This window comes from Corvus moneduloides, chromosome 13, assembly GCF_009650955.1.
Source record: "Corvus moneduloides isolate bCorMon1 chromosome 13, bCorMon1.pri, whole genome shotgun sequence".
Classification (NCBI taxonomy): Eukaryota; Metazoa; Chordata; class Aves; order Passeriformes; family Corvidae; genus Corvus; species Corvus moneduloides.
In genome coordinates, this window is record NC_045488.1 from 17,233,767 (window position 1) to 17,260,671 (window position 26,905).

General features: G+C 41.6%; 2 protein-coding genes across 7 annotated transcripts in view; both read right to left on the reverse strand.

Annotated features, from left to right (window-relative positions):
* The window catches only part of HERC1 (HECT and RLD domain containing E3 ubiquitin protein ligase family member 1), a 101,489-nt gene extending 100,578 nt beyond the window's left edge, over positions 1–911 (reverse strand). The window contains exon 1 of the mRNA XM_032122726.1: positions 893–911. The gene's annotated coding sequence lies outside the window, so the exon portion shown is untranslated. The remainder of the gene's footprint in view (positions 1–892) is intronic.
* DAPK2 (death associated protein kinase 2) overlaps positions 1–26,905 on the reverse strand; it is a 54,738-nt gene that overhangs the window by 3,723 nt on the left and 24,110 nt on the right. For 3 of the 6 annotated variants that reach the window (XM_032122739.1, XM_032122738.1, XM_032122737.1), the window contains 8 exons: positions 24,674–24,895; positions 19,504–19,642; positions 17,972–18,101; positions 16,807–16,855; positions 16,096–16,122; positions 12,263–12,415; positions 10,835–10,880; positions 8,267–9,934 (listed from right to left, as the gene is read on the reverse strand). In XM_032122739.1, coding sequence (XP_031978630.1) covers positions 9,299–9,934; positions 10,835–10,880; positions 12,263–12,415; positions 16,096–16,122; positions 16,807–16,855; positions 17,972–18,101; positions 19,504–19,642; positions 24,674–24,895 — 1,402 coding nt within the window. In that variant the 3' untranslated portion in view covers positions 8,267–9,298. Of the gene's footprint in view, positions 1–892; positions 943–1,301; positions 5,097–5,647; positions 5,729–5,901; positions 5,992–8,266; positions 9,935–10,834; positions 10,881–12,262; positions 12,416–16,095; positions 16,123–16,806; positions 16,856–17,971; positions 18,102–19,503; positions 19,643–24,673; positions 24,896–26,905 lie in introns of those variants that run through there. The other 3 variants (XM_032122741.1, XM_032122743.1, XM_032122740.1) reach the window with 3 other exon arrangements.

Below are 26,905 nucleotides of genomic sequence, written 5' to 3' on the forward strand. Positions count from 1 at the left end.
GGTAGAGCCCTAGGTCCATGCTTAGGCTCCTGAACCACCCATGTTTCTGATATGGGGTACACTGTGCACAGGGCATGGTCACAGACCCCTGTGCACACACCAGCCCTACAGCAAGCTCAGCCATTCCTTCCCTTCTTCTCACACAGCCAAAGCCCATTCTCCACTCCATCAGGGCTCCCCAAGGCTTCTCCTCAATCCACCCTTCCCTTAGCAGTTACTCACTGTGACAAAGACCTTAACTTCTTGTCCATCTGAAACCTTCACATTCTTAGCTCATCAGGAACTCTGCCTCGCAGCCAAACTTCTGCCTCTGAGCCTCAGCAACACACCTAGTCATTCCAGCTGGGGTACAGCTCTGGCCATCCCCCACAAGCCTCCTACGCTTCGTGCCCCAGCTGGATGAGGTTTGCTGTAATATCACTTCATCATGCTCATGATCACTTCCAGGTGATGGTTCCCTGCCAGCCCCGCCCAGCAACCAGGTGCACCTGACCCTCTTTAACTCTTCTCACGAAAACACACATGCTGCAAATTACCTATTACCTACCACCTGAGAACTGAAGTTGTTAAAGTCTGAAGTTTATGTGAAGACAAAGTAGACATTTAAGGGAGAAATACAGAGAATGTCAGCCAGTTACAGTGACCATATAGAAATGAGAGAGGGAAGATAAATGCTTCCAAGTTCTTTGAGTCTCAACTGAACATTGTTAAATATATACCTCCTTTTCCCTAGACACACAGCTTCCTCGATTTACATACAAAACTGGATAGGAACAAAACCTCTTATTAAAAGAAAAAAGGAGCAAGCAAAAGTAAATTGAGTAAGACAGCACAGACCAGAAGTGAGGGCAGCAATAGCAGAACTGCTGGGGTCGACAGTCGCCGGGCTTACCTCACTGCCAAGGGTCCAGGACACCAGGCTGCGCTGTGGGGACCTCGGTCCTAAGGGGGAAGCACGGTCCATCAGGCCCATCAAGCCTTGTCTCAGCACCCCTACGAGCCCCCTCGGGCCACAAGGCTAGCCGGTGCCACGGCGGCGGCTTCCTCCGCAGCCCCAGAGCGGCCCTCCTGCCACCTCCTCCCCGATAAACTCACCCTCACCCCCAGAGGGCCGTCACTGAGGGGCAGGGACGGCACAAACCCGCCCCGGTGCCGCCGGTTACGGGCCCGCTCCCTCCCGCTGCCGCTTCCACCCCTCAGGGGCTCCACAGCTCCGGCTGATGGGCCTCGCCTCAGGCCCCGCTCCCCGAGCTCGGGCCCGCGTGCGTGGAAACACAGACACACACCCGTCCTTGCTTTGCAAAATTTTATTAGCAAATCAGAATAACAAATATCTCTGCTATTTTTGACAGTCTGTACTATTTCCAGGCAACAAAAAAAAAAAAAAAAAAAAAAAAAAAAAAAAAATTGAAAAAACCCAAGAGTGTTTCTCTTAATAAAAATATAGGTGGATTAAAAAACATCACCACTAAAATAAAAATTGCCAAATAGCCATACTTTAATAAAAATACTTGTGGGTTTTTGTGGTTTTTTTGTTGTGTTTTTTCTTTTTTTCCCCCCAGAATATCACTTTATTTCTCTCCACGTTCCCTACTGCAAAACACAGAATAATACACAGAAAATAGATTTTTCTCTTCCAGCAAAGCAAATTCTGTAACACATATTCTTTTAATGTTCCCTTTCCTTCCATGCCTTTCGGGGGTTTTTTGCCCCTTACTGAAAGGAACCTGTAGGTTGTTGTTCCAAACCCACCAATGGTGAAGTATTAGACCAACCCCTGCCCGGAGCAGGTGTCCTCCTGCCAGTGCTGGAAGCAGCACAATCATGCTGTGCCTCCCTGAGTGGGCTGAGCTTTCACCTCATAGAACAGACAGGGCGATCAACACAGAGACCACCACAGCTGGGAAAACACTGTAAAACTTCCTAACGAATCACAAACATTAGTCTGGAGAACAAGAGATTCTACACTCCCAGCGTGCTCCTACCTGGAATAGTTTGGCTGGACAAGAGTGCTGCATGTTGTGGTTTCTGTGCAATGAAATTGCTCAGGAGCCATGTGGAGTGACTGAGCGCCAGAGAGAAAGGCCTGGCCTTAGCTCACCTGGGCACAAAGATGACTGAAGACCGAACACCATGAACTGTCTATAATGTCTTTGTTAAAACACCACCTTACATCTTTATAAAGGTAGAATTAATAAGCCAGGGCTTTATACAGCCTTGCACTCCTCTGTCTGCCTTTCTGCTGTGTCCCATCTTTCTCAATAGTTGCTAGGATTTTACATGAGAATGACCCCATCTCCTTGAAAGCACAATCCTGATCCCATAACACCTATTTTAACCAGGGCTTAATTTTCAGAAGTATAATTTACATACACATCCCACAATCTCAAATTTGGAAACTAAAGGTGTTTATTTAAAGTCCAGAAATTCAGATAAATACCAGTGGCTTGGAGTCTCTTTGGTTTTCCATTTCTTTGGGAAAGCAGAAAGTAAAATTTGGTAGGTAAGCTGGGTGGCTTTTTATCCAAATATATCTTTTTAGTGTTCTGTTTATGAAAGATTCCCTCTGGATACTGCCATAGTTTAACTCAAACTGGCAACTAGGTCCCACACAGCCCCTTGCTCACCTTCCCCTGGCCCTGGTGGGTAGGAGAATTGGAAATCAAACCTCAAGAGTTACTTTGAGATATGAACAGTTTTGTAATTGAACAAAAAATATTGAAAAGCAAAATATTATAATAATAATTAATAATAATGGAATGGAAAAGAGAGGAATAAAACCCAGGAAAGACAAGTGATGCACAATGCAAATAACTAATCACCCACTGATGAATGCCCAGCCCATCCCTGAGCAGTGATCTGTGGCTCCCAGCCAACTCACCCCAGTTTACATACCAAGCATGACATTCCATGAACTGGAATATCCCTTTGACAATTTTGGGTCAGCTGTCCCTGGCTATGGTCCCTCCCAGCTTTTTGTGCACCTCCTCACCCGCAGAGCATGGGAAACAGGAAAGTCCTGACTTAGGGTAACACTACTTAGCAACAGCTTAAAACATCAGGATATTATCAACAACATTATTCTCATACTGAATCTAAACCACAGCACTGTACCAGCTACTAAGGAGAAAATTAACTCTATTCCAGCTGAAATCAGGATACACTGAAACCTCAGGTTTCCCTGTTACTGCTCCCTCTTAATACATACATTACTACCACACTTTTTGAGCATTCTGTCTCAAGAATTAAACAGAAAGTTCAGAAATATGCCTTTTAATTGAATATGAAGAGAAGCCCATGCCCTGCACCTTATCCCTTGACCAGGCACGTCACAGGCCTTGGCAGCACAAGATATGAAATAAAAAGAAATTAAATAAATAGTATAAAAATGCAGTGCCAAATTTGCAGAGACATTCACTCTCCAGGTTCCACAATTCATATATCCACATTCTCTTTCCTTTCCTGCAACTTTCCCAGTCCAGGCTCACCTTCACGTCCCTCTCATTCTCATTCCCCTCCACTGCTTTTTTCCTCCCACCCCCTCCTTCATTTTGTTTCTTCCATCAAAGCCTACTTTCTGTCTCTCTCCTACAAAGCTTCTCCTACATGTCCTTCTTTTCACAGAAATAATTTCTTATCAACTGCATTTTAGTCTCTAACTAAGCAAGGACACAAAATTACAAATAAACATAGCATATTTTTATTTCTTAGAAACTGGAAGCCATCAAAATTAAGCTGATACTAGTTTTCAACACCAGTTCACACCTTCTGGTCTAAAACCTCAGCCTAGAGGTGACAAGTGTAAAGCCAAACAAAACCAGTTTCCTCATCCATCTATAGTTGTTTCTAATAACTTGCTTTCTGATTTTTAATTTATTAAATGGCAAAATAAATAGGAACTTCTAACAGCAAATACATTCAATGAAAAAATACCCTAGTCTGTGCACATTTTTTGGTACCAATTGAACAATACTGGCTTAGAAACTAATATAGTTAAAATGATGCAACTTCCCTGTGCAAAGATGTTACATCAATATCAAAGTGCTTATTTCCTCAATTTTGGATACAACCCCCTGAATAAAATACAGGTGTCTGCAGTCTGGGTTACATGTAAACAGCACCTATACAAATAGGTGTTAATGAGTCTCCAATTTGCTGACAATAAATAATATTGACAACAATAACAAAGTCTAATAAAGACTATTTCTTCACATGCCTTAAGTTTTTAAATGCCCCTTTTTCTGGTGAGGCATCCTGTTATCATCCTGTGAAAATGTTGTATTTGGGTGCATGTAAATCACTACAGAATTTTTTTCTCTTTTTCATCCAAAAATTGCCTTTGCCTACCTCAGTGCCACAGTCAGTTGTACTCACACTGGCAATGGGAGTTGTGATAGTCCTCAGCCAGACACAATGGCCAGAGCACAGTTCTTGTTGCATTTCAGAACTGTTTACTGCCAGGTTCACAAAATCAAGGTTATGCTATGTAATGGCATTGTGATTTTTTTTTTTCAGTGACAGCAATAACAGAGTACTGCACACAGCTAACAAAACCTGACAGATATCTGCCATCAAATATTTAAGCTATTAACAAATATAAAAATTGCATTAAAAAAATTCCTTGAAACTCACCAGCAATTCCCCTGACTGAAATAATAATGCACACAGTCTTAACCACTGTGTGGAATGTGAATTATTCTGCAGCAAAAGAATATCAGTAGAAACCCTACACCCTGAGTGCAGTTGACATCACAAATAGATTGAAGTATCACTGAAACACTCAACATATAAAAGCACTCCAGCTGGTGCTTGTGCTGTAGCCTTTCCCTGGGAATCTCAATTCCCAATTTTCTAAAATGCTCAGTAGGCATTTAAGACTGTCATCCAGCTGTTGGTGTAGCTTGAGAAGCAAGAAGCATCATACCAAGGACTGAGACAAGAAGTCTGAGTCTGCTGCCAGGGCTGCTTGTTTCAGCAAGGATGAAAGTTTCCTGTCTCCTGCCCATGGAATTTTCATCCCATTATGATATGCTGCTTCTCCTCTGAAGAGGGGCTTTTCTTTGTGAAAGATCCTCACTGTCACTTTCACAGTTTCTCTGAAATAGAAAGGCCACAGTCTCTGTTATGTAAATGAGATACCATGCTCTTAAACATGCTGTTCTAATATTATCAGTATCATCTATTGAGAAGAGCAGAGCTAATAGAGCCCTCCCAGTTTCACTCCAGAAGGCCACAGGCAGTACCAGGGTCCCCCACCCTCCATCACAGAGCTGGGCACAAGAGCAGTGAACTCCCCTCTGCCTGCTTGGATCTCAGTCACACCCCATGGTCACTGCCATGGGATCCAAATGTCATCTGCAGGCTCCTTGCTGCTCCTTTACAATGCTACAGGCTCCTTGCTGCTCCACATTACAATAAATGTGGTTAGCCCCTAGAAGGTCTGTCAAGTCACTGGCTCTCCCTGCACAAGATTCTTGTCACAGTAATAGACACAAATGCAGCACTAAAGACACAAATGATGCCATGGTCCTATCTGGTTTCCCACTCCAAGCCACTGCTGTCTGTTGGGCTGTGCATCCATGTAAGGACAGCAAAAATGACTGCACAGTAAAAATGCTTCTTTTCCCCGTGTAAGGAATGTACCTACCGAACTCTCATCTTGTATTAGCACCTTTTTCACCAGCGAACGCGATAAGTGGTTGCACAACGAGACGATACGGTATGAAAGCTGTGGAGAGAGGGAAGAAAAACAATCTGATCACACATACCCAATGCAGACATATCCAAACACATTTCATTAATTTACTGCCTATTACAATTTTACATTCAAGCTCTATCTTGCCCTCTGATCCCATCAGGCTTGGGAAGCCAGATGTGAGAAGGATTAAAGGCTTGTCATACCTTCCATCGCCTTCTAGCGTATTGCCTTTTGAAGTTTTCCATGTTAACAACAGATGATTTCCGAACCAAAGCCTGTTGCTTGTCCATGGGCTGGAAGATAAAAGAGCAATTTTATTGTTCAGCTCCCTTTGGTACATAAAATATGCAAGATACCTGATGTGCACTGGAGCTGGCTGAAAGAATGCTGGGGAAGCTGTGGATTCATACAGGTAAAAGCAGAAGAAAAAGAATTAAATCTAGCCTGCTCTGGGCCTAGACAGGATCCTTTTGATCTCAAATAAAACCCTAGAACTAGAGGGTGCTAAGGCTATGCTTTCACGCTGTAAAGTGGCTAATGTGCTTCTCAGTGCACACCTGCCCCATCTCCCATTTCTCTGGATGACATCACTGTAATAAAATGGGACAAAGTTAGCTGTCATATAGTATTAGTGACAAGGATACATGCTATCTGAAAAACCTCCAGCTTTGTCCTTTAACCACAGCCAGAGTATGAGAGCACAAGGCATTGACACCCTGGCAATAAAATAATTGCAATATACGACTACGGAAAAATAGGAACAAAAAACAATATAGGTCAGAATTCAGACATGTGCCTAGCATTTTGGATGTCAACCTAGTGTTAAGGAACACATGTGCCACAAATCCTGACACAGTCTTTCTGAAAATGAAGCACATTTCAATTCCAAAAGCACATCAAAATTTGAATAAACCATATAACCAAATCTTGTCAGATTAAGAGAAAAAATGGTTCAAAACCAGATCAGGCAAGAGTGAAAAGAGAAAGGCCAGGAATCAGCCCTTCAAAGATTATGGAGTGACAACCATTCCAGCCGCTCTGATCTGCATATGTAGGAGGTGGATAATACAGAAATACTTGTACTGAACTGGACTGGAATGCAACCAAGCCATGCACCTGAAGCAGCAAGACTACTGAAGGAGAATGGAAAACACATCAGTGAAGGTTTAAACATCTTTTTCAGCAGAAGAATTTAAAATGTTTGAGACAACAAATTCACTTTTCTCATCAAATGCTGTAGGTTTAGCACTTTTGCAGGTATCTCAGCAGTAGTTCAAGGAGCCAAGCTATCAGCTGGGCCTCCTTCTCATTTAAATGTACACACCATTTGCATTCAACAGAACTGGGACCGTTAAGCATTAAATATAATTTCCTCATGCTGCAAACAGCCAGCATGGTGCAACAGGCAAGCAGAAATCAATTTGAAGTGGAAAAAATGTCACTGGCTAAATGTCAGCTGTACAATCATTATGAAAAATTTCCCAGTGCCCATTCAGCAGCAGAACCATCACCAACTCTAAATAACTCACTTTACTGCAGACTGCTAATAACCACCTCTCCATTTTAAGTACCCTGCAATCCATTGACCTGGCCACTCTCTCAATCATCAGGATCTCTTCTCAAAAGCAGTGTGTGATTAGCCTCAAAGACCGAGTCACAACAACATTACCTTCACCCAAACATGCTCAGGAACAAGGTGGCCTCATTTAATGCTCCTTCGCATCGTGCCAGTGCATTTGTTCATAAAGAAAATCTATATGAACAAAGAATATGAGATGATGGCTAACAGGAGGCAGACTTTCTTGAGAGTGTTTTCTGCAAATTCTAACTCTCACTAGGCTTTAAGTTACATTTTAGGAATTAAAGCGCTCTCCCTCACAATAAAATCCTGTGTTCCAGTTCCCTGGACAGTTTTTAATGGGTCTTCCAGCTCAAAGGAACCTGCAAAAGCATTCTGAGACAATAAAAAATGGACACATGCAAAATTCTCAATACTATTTGTCACAGTAGAGCCCAATTCAACACCAGCTTGCCAGGGTCACATTCTGGCTATCTACACTACTTTGACGCTTTTGAAAATTTCACATATTGTGCCAAGAACAATGCCACAGAGAGCACATCCAGTTTCCATCCTCCTTCAAGCACAATGTTGGGAGCAACAATATCCCAAGTGAACAACTGTTTTCACAACTCTGAATTTGCATCAGCCTCTGCACATCTTTGTGAGGATATGGCAATAATGAGGCCACTGTACTCTGCACAAATTGGACGAGAGTATGCTTTTATCTTTTTATCTCAAAGTAGGAAACATTATTCTTAATCATGCTAGGAACAACAACAACAATTCAATTTATTTAGGTCATTAACTCCTCTGCAAAAGGAGGAGGGAGGAGGGGCAGTGAAAGATATACTCATATATATATATATATATATATGTAAAGATTCACTCTAGGTGGACTTGAGCTTTTATCTCACTGATTCTTGTAGCTGCACAACAGTCACCTTGCAGCAAATGTCCACAGAAACTTGGCATCTTTTTCAGTCACTAACCATCAGGGAACAACTGCATCCTGCATAAATAACTATTTATTGTGTTCAAAAACAAGATTGGTACATCTGTGCATATTAATACAGTATAACCAAATGACTTCTTTGAAATACAAGACAGCAGGGCATGATTCAAGGTTGGGTCGACTTTTCTTTTACTTTTTAAAACCTAAGAAAAAAAAATCTTTATAGCAAAAACACTAGTCTCAAATGTCACACCATAGATTTAAGTTAGTTGTAGCTTTGTAATCATCTTCACTGTAGAAAACAGACATTTTGACATTTGCACTGTAAAATTACACAGTCATTTGATCATTACAAGTTCCCAATGGTGTCTTTTGAACAGGATTTCTTTGGTATAGGACAGGAAACTCAGCTGTTGATTAATCCTTTAGTTTGAAATTCAGTTTACCTCTGATGGTAAAAGAGTTCACCCTGCACAACTGGCCTAAACACTAATCCTAACATTCTTCATTGGCAGCCATTTCACAGAGAATTTCCACAGTACTAGCTAAATATTAAATTACTACACACACCATTTGCTTATTTTACAGGACAGATTTCACCTTTGCAAATATTTCTCTCATAAGGCGTATAGAACTGCCTGCAGCAGGGCTACACAACTGTTTCCTTCAGCCAGCCAAAGAGGCTATAAGGGGATTTTTATTCGTTTCCAGGCACCCACTTTCTAGTAAGTACAGACTGACTTATTCTTTATGCTATATTAATTACCTAGTAATCTTTAGGAATTGTAATACAGGATGCATAGTAAAATATAGGCAATACCAAAGTCTTTGGTGTTAGATGTGTCCATACCACTGTGATACTCTTGTTCCTGCAAGTTCAGACATTGAACATAGGGAAAAAACCCAACAACTTCAACACTACAAACCATTGGGAGATTATGGCTTTGGTCAGTACCTTGTGCAATACATCAGAACTTCTACTTTAATTCTAGGTCATATTTTTGTGTAGAATCTATGCACTGGAACATTTTTAAACTGATGTACACTGAAACAAGCAGCAAACCCTGCACTTCACCCGATCTCAATGCTACTGATGAGATTCTGCCACATCAAGATTCAACCCTGCAAGGAATTCTTCACAGTGAGATCTATTTAACAGCTCCATTAGTGATTCATTAATATCTTTGTTGAAAACAGAGTCAAAGTTTCCATTCACACAAGCTTCATTTTCCAGTTGAAAACTGCTCATTAAATCCTGTATCCACTTGAGTTCCTCAGAAAGTTCCTGTCTGAGGGATTCATACTGACTCTGCAGCTCAGCGTACTTCCCAGATATGCCTGTAAGGCTGGCACCAACAGCCTTGATATCATCATGCAAGTGTCTTTTCAGGGACTCCATTTTACGGTATTCATACTTCAGCTGGGACAGCTTGTGCCTCACGCTTTCACTCTCTTCTTTATACCAAGCCTCTTTCTCATTATAAATGGAAAGCAGAGCATCCATGTCCTCCTGCAAGGAATCATGGGATGCAGCCAAGGTGCTGAAACCCCTCTCCATACGGGAAATGTCCTCTAGGACATGGGCAAAGCGCTCGAAGTTGATGTAGGTGTTATTGGGGGGCATGCTCGAGTGGCACTTTATGGTGTACTCCCTCAGGCGTTTCGTCTTCAGCTGTGTGTTCTCAACCTTCTTGCTCTCCTGGACTTTGGTTTCATCTTTCAGCTGGTGAGTCGTCAGACAGAGGAACCAATATTACTGAACGTTTACAAGACTGCAGCAATTCAAAAGCTCTACACAAAGGATGCAGCCTGGGCTTCCACAATGCTGGGAGATTCTTTGCTCACACAGATTTTCCTTCATGCATTTGATTAAAAGAAACAAACACCAAACACACAAGACCAGAACTGAATGTGACAATGATGTGCATTCATTCCAATGTGGCAAGTGCAAAAAACATGGCTGCAACTTATTTTCATGCTAATTTTTAGCAGTTAACAGTGTCAAAACTATCAATATTTGTACGAGCAAAAACAACAACCCTAAAACCACTCCAATTAATGTTTTGTGCAATGCAAAGCAAAAACTGAATTTCAAAAATCCTCATTAGTCATGCTGAGACTAGCTAAATGTATTTTCAGTAAGAGACTTATCCACATAAGCAAGCAATGTTTATGATGAAAAAATACATACAGACACACAAATGCAAGCAAACCAGAACATGTTGTACAGCAGTTTCTCTTGAGAGAAATTATATTTTCCATATTGATTGCAGTCAACTGTCAATTCAAGAAAGCACTGAAGCCAACACACAGTATATGCCCATGCAAACAAAGAATGGAAAAATGCAAAGCCCAGTCCAATATGGGATACTGTAATGTGCAATAAACATCAGAACCTTATTACTCTCTTTTTGAAAGTTATGATAATAAAAGAAGCAATTTGCAGAAATCCAAGGATTTGGTCAGACCCAACCAATTTCCTCCCAGTACATCTCTTTGGGTCACCCAGCGTCACAAAGTATAAAGAGGGCAGTTTTCCATTTAACACACCAGTAAGAGTGAGAATATGATCTCTGCTTTGTTCATGGAAAAAACTAAGATCTGTTTCTTTATTCAGTCTTACCGTTATCCATGGATGAGAAAGAGCTTCCTGAATTGTCAGCCGCTTCCTAAAAAACAACACCACAAAAAAAACCCCAAAGACTTGAATAAAAAATACTTGGTACACAAGTCCATTGACTCACACTTCTCCCGGGCTTCCTATGAAGCATTTATCACGATAATTCCAGGACAAACCCTCAAATTTCACGGTTATGTTTCTCCTTGAGGCACACTGCCTGTGTGTAGTTTAGTTACTGTTCTAAACTTCAGTACGTAACTGTTCTTACTCCACACAACTTTAATTCTTCATCAAAATATGCCTGTACTGTTGTGCACCCTTCCATAAAAAGTAATACAACATTCCTTTGTTTTGTTCATCTGACATGCTTAGAAAATACATTCTTGCTATACACCTTTGATATGACTGTGTCTGAATCAACAGTAATTATACCAGAGGTAATCAACACTAACTATACCAAAGCTGTCCTTTGGAACATGGTATTATAGCACTGCAGGAGCTGTTGTTTCCTGAAAACAACATTTCTGAAAGGAATACTTCAAACCTAATCAAAGTGGATCAAACCTAACTTCTTTCTGCATTGGAGCGGTTTGGTGAACAGCACGTTAAGAGCACCAAGAATCAAAGACACAAACACAGCGTTGCACAGGCACCATGTCTGTACACAGGACAAATATCAACATCACTGACTTCTCCTTGGAGCTGCTAGACCTGTGCAAAACTCTCATCAAACACCTGCTCTGCCCCAGACTGAGGCCTCACGATTTGCAGAAATCTTGACTGAACAGCTCTTTCTCTCTCATAGCTATTTTCTCCCCTAATGAAGCCATTAGAAAGAACCACAATGGTCTGACTTTCCTCCAGGACAAAGAAGGTTACAGGGAAAGAGATGCTACTTCTGTGTGCGTTTTATTAAAAGCAAGAAAAACTAAAAAAAAGACTGTGGTTCCTGTAACCTGGGAACAAAGATCTGCATAGCTCTCACACAAACTCTAGGTGACTGCCACAGACACAGAGAATTAAAACAACTCCTTAGCAGCACATGTAGTAATTTTCTGGCATTGCACCACTGGGGGCATATTCTGGGAGGATATCACCTCCTTGCAAGTGGTGCATAAGAGACTGAAATAGTGGAGTGGTAGTTAACCTGAACTCAAGATTCTGCACGCCATTTTCAGCCTTTCAGCAACACCCTGTTGTGCCAGCTTGACTCAGGTGAGAATTCAGTCCTGAAAATGGCATTTAGCTGAGGAGATTTGGTTCCTCTCCTCAGGGTTTCTGGGTGCAGTGATTAACTAGGGGCACAGCAGCATTCTCCTGTCTTGCTCTTGAATAGCAATACACCCCACAAGAAAAGCTTTTTCACTTATCAAGCCACATTTCACCAGGTTAATTTCAGAAATAAATGGGTCTTTCTGAATATTTGCTTACCGTGTATCTTTCACCAGTAGTTTCTGAATAAAATCTTTTGCCAGGTCACTGGTATTGCTGAAAAATTCTTCATCAAAATCATAATTCACAGCTGTGATGTTGGCAAGTGTTTCTTGTTTAGTTTCTCCAAGGAAAGGTGATGCACCACTAAGCCTAGATAAGCCAGAAAGAAGAATCAGTTGGAAAAATAAACAGCAGAAGTCCCCTAATGAAATTACAGTGACTGTGGAATACACTCTTAGGACTTTTGTGGCTCTTGTGTTGAAGCAGCTCTGCATGTAGGAAAAAACACAGCCAGCTTTGGCTCACTACAGCTGTGGTTATGAGCCAGACTTGCCTTGAAGGTCTCTAGTGCAGCACTAATGCATGCACACAGAGAGAAATGCACTGATTCTCCTCTCATGTCTCATTTAAGTCATTGCTAATCAAACCAGAAAAAGCTTCAGCTGAGGAGCCTCTACCCCTGTGAACCCACAAAGACTACCAGGCTGAAGCTTTTACAACCTTCAAGCAGATAAAGCAGTGTTTCTACAGATTTTCTTCAGGTAGGAAAAGCTCTCCCCCTACTTCTTTTCTCTCTGCAAAGCTACTATGAATTCCCTACACAATGGGTTCAACCAAGAGACCTTTCTCAGCTGGAAGCAAAATATGATGTGTGATCAGAAGCCAGGCATGTGGCCTTGCCTAGGGATCAACTCCACTGGGGAAGTAGAGCCATGCTGCTCAGTAAAAGGGATCCACAAGCAAAAGGGCTTTGGCTGCAATAAAATCCAACTGTTTCTGAAAAACACAAAATTTCATTCTGTGGCACCCTGCTCCAACTGCAAGGAGACAGCATCATAATAAAACACCATTTCGCAATCTTTACTGAAGAAAAAGCTTTCCTTTTTCCTGCTTTGCCTATCTCTCAGCTGTGACTGTCGACCTTCATCTTTGATGACTCTGTACCTCTGCTCCATAAAACTCGTGTCAGAACAGAGTCATCCCAGACCCCTCCTGCCCTGTCTTTCCTCCAGGCTCCTCCTCCCCCAACACAAAGGGATGCTGACTTGCAAAAGCCTGGTTTATGGGAAATGTTATTTATACCAAGGAAATTGATCTCACCCCTTTTTATAATCTTCTGGGCTATTATTGTGCTTGTCTATTATGTCCAGCTTTGATAACACAGTTTCAGGATGCAGCAGGCTCAAAACAGGACTGCAGCAAACTCCAGGGAACTGAACTGAGGTTTTGAATACTAAACCATTTGCTTACATGATCCCACTCTCAACATACTTTTTACCCTGTCTGTATTGCCACTACCAGGTTAACTGGGAAGATTGGGCAATAAGCAGAAAGTTATATTGGGACCACCCAAACCTTTCACCCCAATCCCCAGCTACCACATGTGGTTTTATCCACAGAATAAACACTTGAGTGCATAAACTGCTTCCTCCCCCTCTACAATCATACAACACCACCAAAGCATCTGACACAGCAAGACAGCATGAGTGAGGTCCTCCAGTTGTCTTTGATGCAGTAAATTTCATCTCAAATACCACAGTCAGTCTCAACGCTTAGGGGGATTTACATACTTCCTCTTAAGCCTTGGTTCCATTTCTGCTGGCCACAAAGAAGGCTACAAGCAGGCACCTCTCCACAGACCATGGGCTTTGTTCCAAAACTGAAGCTTGGAAACCTGCCCTAGGGCCTTGGTTTCTTTTCCCTTTCCCCAAATTATGCCATGAAACAGCTGTAATTCCACCTTCTAGCCCTTTGTTGGAAGCCAAAATCAACAGTGCTCTATTCTCTTTTTTCTTTTTTTCCTCTTTGGGACTCAGTTTTGAAATCTGTGAAATGGGTGGATTCTCAAATCCTAGTATCCAATGCAAATAGCTTTTTTTCTGACTCAGTGCCTGTAAACATGTACCAGCAGACCTCAGTAACAAAAGCTTTGCCCTTACAACCCACTGAATCACTCCAGAGTTACTGAATTGAGGACTTGGATGCATTTTGATCTCTACACCTGATGATGACATCCATTTGATTGCTGCCACGTTTGCTAAACTAGGTGGTATCAGAGACCCACCCCACTTACTCAGAACACTTCTGAGCAAAAGGCTTTAAAATTAAGAGGCAATACAAGTTGAAGGCATGCCAATTCTAGTCCATAGCATATCAGGCAAGCTGATCCCACCCACCATAAAAAGTGTGCTCTTTTCTTCCTGATCATTTGTAGGGAGACATTATTCTACCTTAATGACCACAGCAATCATTAGTAGCCAAGAAGGTAAAACAGATCTCCTATGCTGGATGCAGTACAGGAACTGCTCCATTACTCTGCCCCAGCACAGACCTCTCAGTGCAACAGGAAGACCTGAAGAGCAGCTGGCTCTGTGCATCACTAATCACATGCTAAGTATTCCCACCTGCTCAACTCCTAAGTTTTCTTCTCATCACATAGAAACACCCATTTTACAAATTTATGAAGTTTAATGTCCTGGCAAGTACAGGTGTGTCAGTGGAGACCAGTATCAGTGCTGATAAAAAACAAGGGTCTGACAGTATTTTAAACCCCTTTACCTGAGCTTGGGCTCAACCAATATCCCAAACTTTTCTCTGGGATGTTTTCTTTGCACTGCAGGAAAGAAGGGAATTTGTTGCACCGAATCTGATTCCTCAGACCATACCTCTCTTTTACAGCTTTTGGGGTCTAACCCTTGTGTATAGGCCAAGATTTATTTTCCACACTGAAAAGACAATCCTTCCCCTTCAAGCCTCTGTACTTGTCCTGATCCCTGAGTAGTGCAAATCCATCTAAGAGTCCACCTTCATCAAGTTTGGCAGCAAGTTATTCCTCTGAGTATCATAAGGGAGCATCTGAAGCCCAGGGTGAGACATTCCCAGCATATAGTATCCACTTCCTGCTCCCCAGGAGTCACAGGAGCTTGATTTCAATGGAAGCAGTTAGGATCAAGGATGATTGACCATTCCTGTAAGTCTCATGTCAAATGAGAGGAAAAGCAAGGAGTGCTGTTCCTCTGTTGCATGCATTCATTGTCACACAAGCAGCTCCCCAAATCGTCAAGCTCCATCTTAAAACTCTTGACTGCTTGTCCCCAGATGCCCACAGAAACTCATTTCTTTGAGAGCCCAAGCATGTCATAATTCCCTCCTTTTATTTATTCATCACCAGTTGACACACTTTTCTTCTAAAGAGTATCTATATCTAAAAAGTATTCTGCGATCTACTTTTCCCTTCATGCTTACTGACTGTAATGATATCCCCAACCAACCTTTGCTTTACTAGCTTTAACAAACCCTTTTTTTCTCCTGTAAGTTGAATTCTCAGTTCCCAGGGTCAACTTCTCTGCTCCTCTTTCAGCTTAAATTCACCTTTTTGAAATGGGTGACGTTATTGCAGAATAATCTAGAGTGCTGCCTTTACAAGGAAATAAAAACTTCCCTGTTTTCACCTGAAATAACCCAACTTGTAAATGGCACTGTTACACTTTCTGTTTCTATGCTCTCACACTGATAGCTCACAGTCATTTCAGGAGCAATTAATACACTTGGCTTTTCCATCCTCTACCATTTGGAACTGATGAGATCCCGTAAGAAGCAGAAATGCCCAGTGATGCCAGAGACATTTGTTTTTCTTCTGCTCAGAATGCCCCTCATCTTTTACCCCTTATTTTAAATTGAAAAGGCTGCAGGATAACCCCTGTCCTTTAGACAAACCCCTGCCCACCCCATGTGTGGGGGTCCCTAAATGACTGAAGGGAAGAACTGTTCTGTACTAGTGCAACAGAGCTTTAGGAACATTTCTACAGGAGTGAATCTGTTGTACTCACAGTATGTAGGTAATGACTCCTATGCTCCTAAAAAACAAAAGACATTAATTTCAGGAGTTCTACATGACCAGTATTCTTCTTAATGTGCATAATACACAAAAGTCAATAGGTGCTGCAATAGAGGCAGGAGAGCCATGGTGGCTTTAGATAACTGCTAGCATCTCTTACAGAATGGGGTTTCAGGGGGAAAAAAAAATGTTACATATAACATCAAGTAATGTGGATATTTGAAGTCTCTGTGTATTTCTACTCAGTGGGTATTTTATTGCAGTGCATATATGGAACACAAAGGAACAGAAGCAAGGATGTTTTATTTGGGGTGACCTCTTTTGCCTGCCTTCCCGGCAGACAACACTAGTACGCAGGTCTGCTCTGCATGAAGTGCTCTTATAAATAAAGCTGTCACAAGCTCTGCAGGAACATGTTTCCTTCTAAGAGTGGTCCTCTGCATGGACAGTGGCAAACAGTTAACTCTGTAACTGCCATCACTCCAGTTTTTCAATGTAATTTTGCAGAAATTAAATGCTTACCTTTTAATTAAAAAGAATGTATAAAAATAGAATGACAGAACAAAGTCATTAACTGTATTTAAGGGGTTTTTTGTTGTTTTTTAATTTGTTGCAGTGCAATGGATTCTATTAAGAGCAAAACAGGAAAAAGTAATTGTAGAGTCACCTGGAAAAAAACGTACAAACACATTACAAAACTTACCACATGTCTGCAGCTAGTCCAAGTGGTTCATAGTTTACGATTTCTGGAGCTGTAAGGAACATTTAATCAACCATCAGCAACTGAGGTAACAAATTTTTACCAGGCTGTAGTAGCAGGCCAAGAATTACCAAGAGTGAGAAGGGGGGAGAGGGGAAGGTTAGTTACAGAATACATTGTTTATAATTCTGTAGCCCAAATAGGCATTCAAGTTCATAGCTGTTCAGAAGAGATTATCTAGAGTAACTTGGAGCATAATGCAACTCAAGAGTAAGGGTAAAGCAGACATTATATAGTAATTATAGTGCAAAATACAACAAATAACAAATTATTTCACCTCCCAAGAATGCTGCTGCTCATAAGCATGAGCTTTTGTTTTTTTAACTGGTGGCATTATAGCAAGTTTGTAAAGGCCAGTCAGAAAAGAGCCCTTGAGCAAGAGATTGAAATTACTTGCCAGACTACGTTGCTATCCATGTCAAACTCTATTATCTTTATAAGAAACATTTCCTCATTGGAAAACATCCCCATACAAGACTGCATGCAAGAGAAAAGAGCAAGGGTGAAAGAAGTTGAAAAAAAATTATCTGTGACAACTGTGTTTGACTGGAATATTAATAACAATTCTCTACCCACCCCCCAAACAAAGCCCAAAACCGAAACTAGTAGAAAGGAGCAGGATTAACTTAAAATCCAAGTGAGACAAATCAGAATTATGACCAGTGAGGAGCAAAAAGAGAACCACATGGAAAAATGTAAGGGGAGATGAGAGTACTCAGCAGGTGTGCAGTGTGAGGTAGTTTTACTTAGAAAGCAATGACAGAGATACCCATGTAATTTTGACTCATGTACCACAGTGCAGAGATCTACTAACCCCAGGCAACAAGTAAAAAGATTATAATTTGTATTTGCAGAGTTTCACAATCTTAATCCTGAATTTACATCTCTAAATATTTATTTGGCAGCAGCCTACTCTCACAGGAGTAGCACATCTAGTTTACAGAAAGCACCTTTGCCTATTCCAGAAAAATAAAGTAAGCCTCCAGATTTAAGTGACCTTGATAGAAATAAGATTAAAACTACTTCTATCCTTCAATTTTTAACTTTGACAAGTTGTGTCGACTTCTTCTGGAATTTGCAATACAAGACAATGGAACATGTCACTCACCTACGAATTCTGGAGTTCCAAATATGTTTTTAAATTCAACTCCATCTTCTATTTTGTGAGCCAGGCCAAAGTCAATGAGTTTGATGCGCGGAATAGGGATATTCTTGTCTAGAAGCATAATGTTTTCAGGCTAAAAATAACAAAAGGTAGATCTATGTTAATAAAATATCTTTGAAAGTAACAGCGTTTTCAAGTGCTTTTTTTTCCTTTACATATACAACACCTGTGCTTAACCATTTACAGTTCTTTTGATAAAGGTAGCAGGCAGCCGAAGCAGTTCAGGTGTTTGGTGCAGACAAAATGCCACTGCCTCACCCTGAGTGAGAGCTGCACAGCTCAGTATTTTTGCTGACATTTTGTGAATTTACACTTCACAATATCTACCCATTTGACTCTATACTGTATTGTAAGCCAATGGAAGATGTTTTGTTAAATGCTGAACCTATTCAGGGAAGGAAAAATTATCTTCTCTGAGACTAAATTCACAGTTGCAACAAGGCCAGGAAAGATCCAGGATTTACCAGCTGAACAGTCCAGAAAATGAGAAGAGTTGGGATCAGAGGTCCTAGATCATATATGATAGCAAGGTATTAAAAGAAAATGGGGCATTCCTCACAGCTTTGTAAGAAAAAGCTGAAGCTTGAACTGTGAAATCAAAACTAACATGTTCAACCACAGACTTTACTTTTTTACCAGATATAACATGTTTCATAAACTTCTTTCTTCAACTAAATTTCTCAGCCTTAGCTACTCCCTACTACAGCCCAAATTCACAGGTTTCAGAGTAAACTATGGGCTCAATTTATCTCCCATGATGAGCTTTAATGCATTAATCTGTCATAACTTAATCATAAGTTCAAGAGCAGCAGTGAGAGAATCTGATTCCCTGCTGGCAGCTGCCTGGCCTTTCCACAGCAGATCCTAACGTGGAAGTTGCTCCCGCTAACATGTACACTCAGCAAGAGCTGCACTGGGAAACAGAGCAAATGAATAATTTATTGTCATAGTTACTGGACCAAGCATGTTTTAGCCTCAGGGTAGTAAGTCTGGTTTTCTTCCATGGATCTAAGGCATATATGTGCATAATGGATATAGATACATAATGGAAGCTTCTTTAGAGCAGACAGAACAGACTGAAATGGCAAAAAGTCACTGTCACTACCTTTTGGAGGATTGTTTTATTCCGTAGGTGGTATAAACCACTGTAGCTCCACTGCAGCCAATGGAGCCCTGTCAAGTGATGAGATAATGACGAACCGTCTTCTATCAAATCAGACCACTGCTTAAAAATACATGTATAATTTAATATTTGCCAAACTCCACACCCAGTCCTTTAAAATGCAGGAGAGTTATTAAGTGAAAATATATTAGGTCCTTTGATAGTCACTATCAGCAAAACTATTCTTTACTTACGCTTTCTGATTTCTATCTTGCAATTCTTGCAACATCTTCATTGACCACCTGACATTACTGGTATTAAATATCAAAATTAGCAGCTAGAGATCAGCCAAAGTCTAAATCAGCATCTTTACCTTTAGATCAAAGTGAGCAATTTTCTTAGAGTGAAGGTAATTCACACCATCCAAAATTTGCTTAATGAACCTGGTTGCTTCCTCTTCACTTAAAGACTCCTTCTGTGCCAGGAAGTCAAAAAGTTCTCCTCCAGAAACCCTGCAAAACACACCAGAAAACATCCCCTTATCTCCTGCACTGTAATCCATAAAATCAGTGTAAGCACAGAAAACTGAAGCAGTGAAGAACTTCAACACAGTTAGAAAAAGGCTACTCCTGCAGACAACCATGACTTTTGTATTCTGGTCCCAGGTGTGCCCAAACTACCTTTTGGCTTTAGCTCTCTTCCCTGTAAATGAAGGACTGGCTTTTCCATTGATGCTGCAAGGATCACAAAGGATCAAACCAAGTTACATTTGTTTGCTGAATCCCCAGATACATACCTATTTTAAAAGGTTGACTTGACCACTTCAACTGCTATTTTTCAACATTTTCATTTTGTATGAGCAAGTTGTAAGAGTCAATAACTGCTAAAGAATTACTTCCCTTAGCAGTTGCCATCAGAACCTGAGGTAGCAAAATGTGCCAACAGAATCTCTTCTTTCCAGAACAGCCATTACCATGTTCTAATATGATTCTTGCCTGACATAAGTAACAGGAAAGCATTTACTTGGTGCTGAATTTTTTTAAGAAGAAAGCAGATTGTAGAAGGCTTGAAGGTACCAAAATCAGTTTTCCCAAATCAAAGAAGTACTCTTAGTTACTATGAGTTTTCGCATCAAAACTGAAATACATTCCATCCTTATTAGTACATAAGACTTTTATTTTCATTTCTGTGCCTTGTCCTGAGAGTTCCAGTGCTATTTTTCTGTTTATCTCAAACAAGATGACCTAAATATTGAATTAGGCATTGTTGGCAGCTGTTATTCATAATTATGTTTACATTTATTGTTGCCAGTTCACACTGTCATTAACATTATTGTTTTATTCTCATTCAGATTCACTGCTGGGGGCACCCACAAAACAGTTGTTACTCCTAGGTGCTGGTGCACCACCCACCTATGCTCAGAGTGCAAGCAAAGGACCTGAGAGACCCTACAGTCATTTTGGAAGACAAGCTCTTGGCCCTGTTGCCAGATGAACTACCTGTCAAAGCACTGGCAGGTCCAAATGCTTTGAGTTCCCCAGGTGCCTTGAGTCACAGACAAGTCAGTCCACACTGGGTGCTCCAGAGGCCTTTGGGGAATGACTCCTCTGACCCCAGGCTTCTACACAACACTGGTAGTGACAACATGGTAATTCCATACTCTGCCTCTTTTGGAGGAAGCTATTGTCAATAGCTACAAAACCTGCAAGGACAAGTCCACTGCAAGCAAGAACAGCATGCCAAAAGCCACAGAGACATTGGCTTTGTGTCGTAGCTTCCCCTGCTGCTCCTGTGGGTGAACACGTGCCTTGTTGATCCAGAGACTTACACAGGGCATAGTGACTTGCCCACTGATAACTGGATATTTTTTTCACACCTCTCACATAGTCAGAAACTTTTCTAAACAATGTGAGGCAGGACTCTTCACCTGGGCAGAAGTCACCTCACTTCACCTGGGCAGAAGTCACCTCACTTCACCTGGGCAGAAGTCACTTGATGCTTTAATTGTTACAACTAAATGGCTGGCAAACAAAAATAAGCTTAAATGACCCGGAAATACGTTGCAACTGCTGTCTTTGGCTGCCACCTTCTCCTTCCTATTAATCTCAGTTATTCAACCTGTGAGACTTATTGATCTCTTCATTTTATTTTTTAGGTGACACCTACCAACGGTCTCAGCACTACCATCAGCCTTTCTGGACAGATTTTGTTGTACCCTGTGCATTTCAGGAGACAGGGAACACTGTCTCCTTTCCATATTGTAGGAGGTTTAGAGGCCTTGGTTCAGTAGTTTTACAATTACCACAGCCTACTGTGATAAACCAGTAAAGAAATCTGTAAGAAAAACCTGATAGTGTCTTGGTGAAATCTGCATACAGAGAGCAGGCGAGTCCCATTTATTTAATGATTTCTATTCAGAGTGCACTTAAGCAATCACCTCTGGCAGAGGATCCATCCGGTCATCAGGACACCAGCTGCACTGGGGGACGTTCTTGTACTTTTCTGGAATTTAACCATGTAGGCACACTGCTCTCTCTTCCTCTTTTACCCTGTAAAATCTCCTTGGTGACTGTTTCTTAAGGTGGACTCCTTAATCTCTCTAAGGCCGGAGGACAGCCCAGGTGGCCCAGTCTCTGCTCCTGCAGAAGCAGGTTCCACTTCAGGAGAGCTCACAAGCTGAGCCACTTTGGAAGAGCCATTCTGCTCTGCTAAGGATGTCTGAGGATACCTTCCTGCTTGGAGGAGACTGGCAACTCCCTTCAGAGCAACTTCCTTTGCTACACAAAGCAATGTCAGAAAATAGTTCAGCTGCCCAGACTGGAGCTACTTAATACTCATTCTCTCCTGCTGCCTCTGAGAGTGGGCACTTAAACCAGCTGGGTCAACTGCTCAGGGCACACCAGGGAGTTTGCTCCAATGGCAACCTCACCAACATCGTGGGCAACCAGCTATGCCCAAGGCATGACTGAAGAAACTGCAGCCTGTGAGAACGAGGATCATAGGACATTTACTTGAGAGCTCCTTGATGTACTTCTCACTTCTCTCTAGTTCACACTAACCTTGAATGAGGCTAGGGAGGGGGCTTTCCAAGCTACAGAATACAACATAAAATACAACATAAAAACAAAACAGGAAACAAACCAAAGAAAAAGAAGATTCAGAGAGCTTGAAGTCTCCCTGGTACTTTATCAGCAAAAGACTCTCTTCTACAATAACCACATGAGCATTTCATTTTCTGAAGATCAGAGATGGGCATACATGAAAAACAGTATATTAATCTCCAGTTTCTTGAGATATAACCTAATACATTAAATTACTCTTAAAAGAGTAATTTAAAGGAAAATTCTGTAGAAGAGATGTGATGATTTCTCATTAAGAAAGATTCAGGCTTTAAAACCAGGCTTCAGTAAATTGTACCTAGAGAGTGGTAAGCAGTTTATTACAAGATCATTCTTATCCAAGTTATACACCTGAATTCAGAGAAACCCTCAAGCAGAGGAGATTTAGCAATTCCAAAAGCCAGCCATTATGGAATCCCAGAAAAAACCCCACATTTCAACACTAATTCCTTTGCACTAAAACACTCAGAACTGCATCAAGTTACATTTGAACATCCAGGGAGGTTTATTTTCTAAATCACCACCTGCAAATGCTCATTTCTCAACTGTTACAGAAGAATTCCTTCCTCTGGGTTCCCTCTCTTTCCCTTTTACCATGTCACCTAATATCATGGCAAGGAAGCAAGTAAATAATACCTTTACTTTTCATTTGAAGTCCAACAAAAGACAAACAACGCTGTCTTACCTCTTGGACAGAGCTGTTTTGTGTATACAAACCTGACACTTGCCTGTAGAGGAGACACTGGTGTAACAATCCAACCTGCCTCCAGGCTGCTTCTGTTTGGGCAAAGCAGGCTCCTGGTAGGGCCCAGGAGACAGGGAACAACAAAGTCACAGAAAGCTGTGGGGAGCAAGTCCCTGGACAATGTGCAGAAGGAAGGAGAAACCGTATACCTGCCAAACTGCACTTCACAGCAGTGGACTTGGCCCTGCCCTTGAACAGGAGAACCAGTACCTACAGAACTGACCAGTCTGAAAAGAGGAGATAGTCTTGCCTGTGCCAGCACTGTGAATATGGGAGATGGTCAACATTTCAGGCAAATCCTCTTTTAAACACCAGGGCAGCTTCTTCAATTATCAGCAATACTGAGGCCATTCTTTTGAAGCTGAAGTCCATTGTAGATTGTACCATAAGACTGGTTGGCCAGGTGCTGTAACACTTACTTTGATAAACAGCAGGGAATATGAGACTCTGAGAGCAGGGTGTCAGAGGGGAAGAGATTATCTTTTTACAGGGAGAATTTAATTATCTTTATTAGCAATTATCATTATCCTCAATTTGTAAACAGCAGCTGAATGCAAAGGCCTTAATCAGGTCAAAACTCTGTTGCACGCAGACTTTTACAAACTGCAATGTGTTACAGCCTGACAGAAGGACACACAAAATGTGTCAGGCCACATGAGGACAGAAAAAAGCAGAAGGTAATGAAATGGGAGGTTGCTTTAGCCCAAAGTAGTCATTGGTGAGAAAGAGCAAGCTCCTTCCCTGTCTGCCAGAGCTTGGCTACCGAGACCAACATTTGGCCATAGACATATACGTCAGAGTTAACAGATGCTCATCATCACTCACATGCCACCTTCCAGGCATGCTCTAATCTCCAGGAATGCTCCCTGGCCTAAGAGCTGGCCTCCCTAGAAAGCTCCCTCAGGGATAAAAGCCTTGTTGCCAGGATTCCATATACAAGGTTCAGGCTGGTGTCCTAGGGAATATATGGTCTACCAAACTTCCACCATGGTGACTGTATTTCCTGCTCCATACACACTGAAAAATTGCATCATTTTGCATGTAGGGGTGAGGAAGTTCACTTGTCAGCAGGACCTAAATGGCAGGGGTTTGCCCCCCTCACATGGTGGCACAAGAGTAAACAGCTTTTCTTCATTCCCATCCTGCTGCTATTCATCCCCAATAGTAAACGCGTAGGGATCAAAAAACCCTCTTCCCTTGCCCTCCTCCCATCTTTTCCCCTAGCTGATCTAAATGAGGAAAAAGGGAATAGTGAGAATGGCTGCAAATTTTGGAAAAGGCTTGATGGCCTCACATGTATTGAAAGAGATGAAAGTAGGAAGTAAAATGAAATGAGCATTCAGTGGCCATTTATACTTCCTCCAAGGTTCATGTCAGGGCAGCCCTAGGCAGACATGAGCTAATCCCTCTATTAGTAAACTGCTTTCAAGTTGACAAGACTCCTGGCTCAGTATCAAATGACCTCAGCTGATGTTCAGGCACACCTGTATCCCCAGAGCACATGGATGAACTGGGGGGCCTGTTTACCACCAACCTCACTCAATGCTCCTGCCAAGATTTGTGAAGCCTGAGAATGCACCAGCTCCATTTATCAGTGCCCCTGTGCTCCGGCAGCCTCTGCAGTGCTCTCTGGTTTCTGTTCACCTCAGCCATCCCTGGAGGAAAGTGCCCCTACTCACAGCTCCAGAATGAGGACCACGTCTGTCTTGTTCTCGTAGATGTCGTGCAGCTTGACGATGTTGGCGTGCAGGATCTGCTGCAGGATGCTGACCTCTCGCTCGATCTCCTCCTGGCTCACCCCGCGCCGGCTGGCCCGGCTCTGGCGCTTCTTGATGAACTTGGCAGCGTATTCCACACCGGTGCTTTTCTCTCGACATTTCTTCACTATAGCGAACTGGCCACTGTGAGGACAAGGAGATAACAAAAATGCTCTTAAGGCTTTCACATAATCACAGCTTCCCAAAGAAGCCAGTCCTACACAAAGCCTGATCCTGCAAGCCCTGAGCAGCACTGCTAAGCATTACTAAGCTTGTTCTTGGTACAAGAGTGAGGACTGTCAGGACTCTGCAGTCAAAGGCAGTAGAGCATAACAAGGTAACCTCCTACTGTGTCTGAAATTTAGCAAAACCAAACAATGTCTGACAAAAGAGAGTTACAACCTCTAAAAAACAGTTCATGTTTAAATGAATAAGATCTGCCTCAAAAAGTTTAAGTTACCACTCCTTCACTTGGTAACGCTTACGGCATTCAAGTCTGCAACACAGCACTGGGTGTTCTGAAAGGACACACACACATTAAAATATTTGTCTTAAGAATAGTCCCTAGAGAAGTACTCAAAGGAATGATAACTCTTTGGAAATGCAAAACTGGCCTCCAGTAACCAATTTTCAAAAAAAAAAAAAAAAGGTTTATTCATATTTATGCATTCATTTGATAATTTAGCTGTAAATATAACTAGAGTAAGCACAGGTTTCTCACTGCACCTCAAGGACAAAGAACTTCCCCCTGTACCAAATAGTACAGTGACTGCATTAAGGTCAAAAGGCATGTACTTGCAAACTGCTAATAAAGTTTTCCTCACTGTGGCTCCTAATGTAGTCCAACTGCAAAATTCCTGCCTTATCTCCTAGGAATTGGCAGATCTCCAGTCCCAGAATACACACTCAGTACCAGATACTTCCTTATTCAGGGCATTATATCCAGATTTGGAAGGAAAAGACTCATCTTACAGGTAACCTTAACCTTTAGCTACCGTGATTTTATCAGACAGGATCTCTTTATAAGAATCACAAACTCGTTAAGTGCATTCCCCCCCCCCCCCAATGACTACACTGTATAAGCACTGAGCTGTTATTGTTTTCAGTATTATTGTATCATTCACTGGCTTGGTAAATGAGAAATGCAAGTAGCTGGTATTTAAATTATGCAGCATACACAACAATTATATTCAGCATCTCATTAGATGCTGTACTCAGTGCTTCATTAACACGCACATCTGACTGGAGTCTGTCTTAAACATACAAAGGCAAAGAAATTAAAAATTAAGGCTGTTGCTTGGTGCTCAATTGCTCTCAAAGGCTCACACCCTATAGCAGAGGGAGCCTCTCATTTCAAAGAGTTCAGACAAATGCCAGGCAGCCTGACATACTTCTCTTAGGTTTTCATTTTCATACGTATCCTAAACCCTTCTCAGGAGAGAGGCAGGAACAGATGGGACAAGTGTACTTATCCCTTTAGGAATAATCATTCACAAATGGAATCGAGCCTGTGGCCATTTGTCACATGCATTAATTGATTCATATTTCTCCTGCTTTTATCATTACCTCCAAACCCTAGAGAAATTCCCACTACAAAATCCCCAAACTTGCCTTAGACATTCTTTAAGAAACAGAGTTTGTTTTGTAGCGCTGAGAGCTGCTTGTGTAAAACATCATGGGTTTCATGTTTTTCTTGTTTGATCATATTTTGCAAGACATGCATCTTGCTCGGTCCAGACTTTCTGAAGAAACATGGTATTAATGTTCCTGTGCTTGTTTCCTTGAATTCTCTCTGGGAAAAATTTTGTCAAAGTTCGGGAGAAAATATTTTTTTATGAGTGCTGATTACGGGAACAAACACAGTTACTTTTGCATTTAGAAATTCCAGTGATACTGTGGATTTTGTACATTTCTGTTTATGCAAAAGCTTACAAAAGTAGTAATGACACATCACAGGAATTCCTGTCTTCTCCTTTGACATAAATAATTGTCCCAGACTGCAACTATCTCAGTACCAACTCCCTTGTAAACTACTATTACTCCCCTGCATGTGTGGCCACCAACATACACCGTTCCTGCTCCTGTCCCAGCCTTCATGCCATTTCCTATCTCCCTCAAAAACAGGCTTTTGCAGACAAGTCTTTACTTGGACAG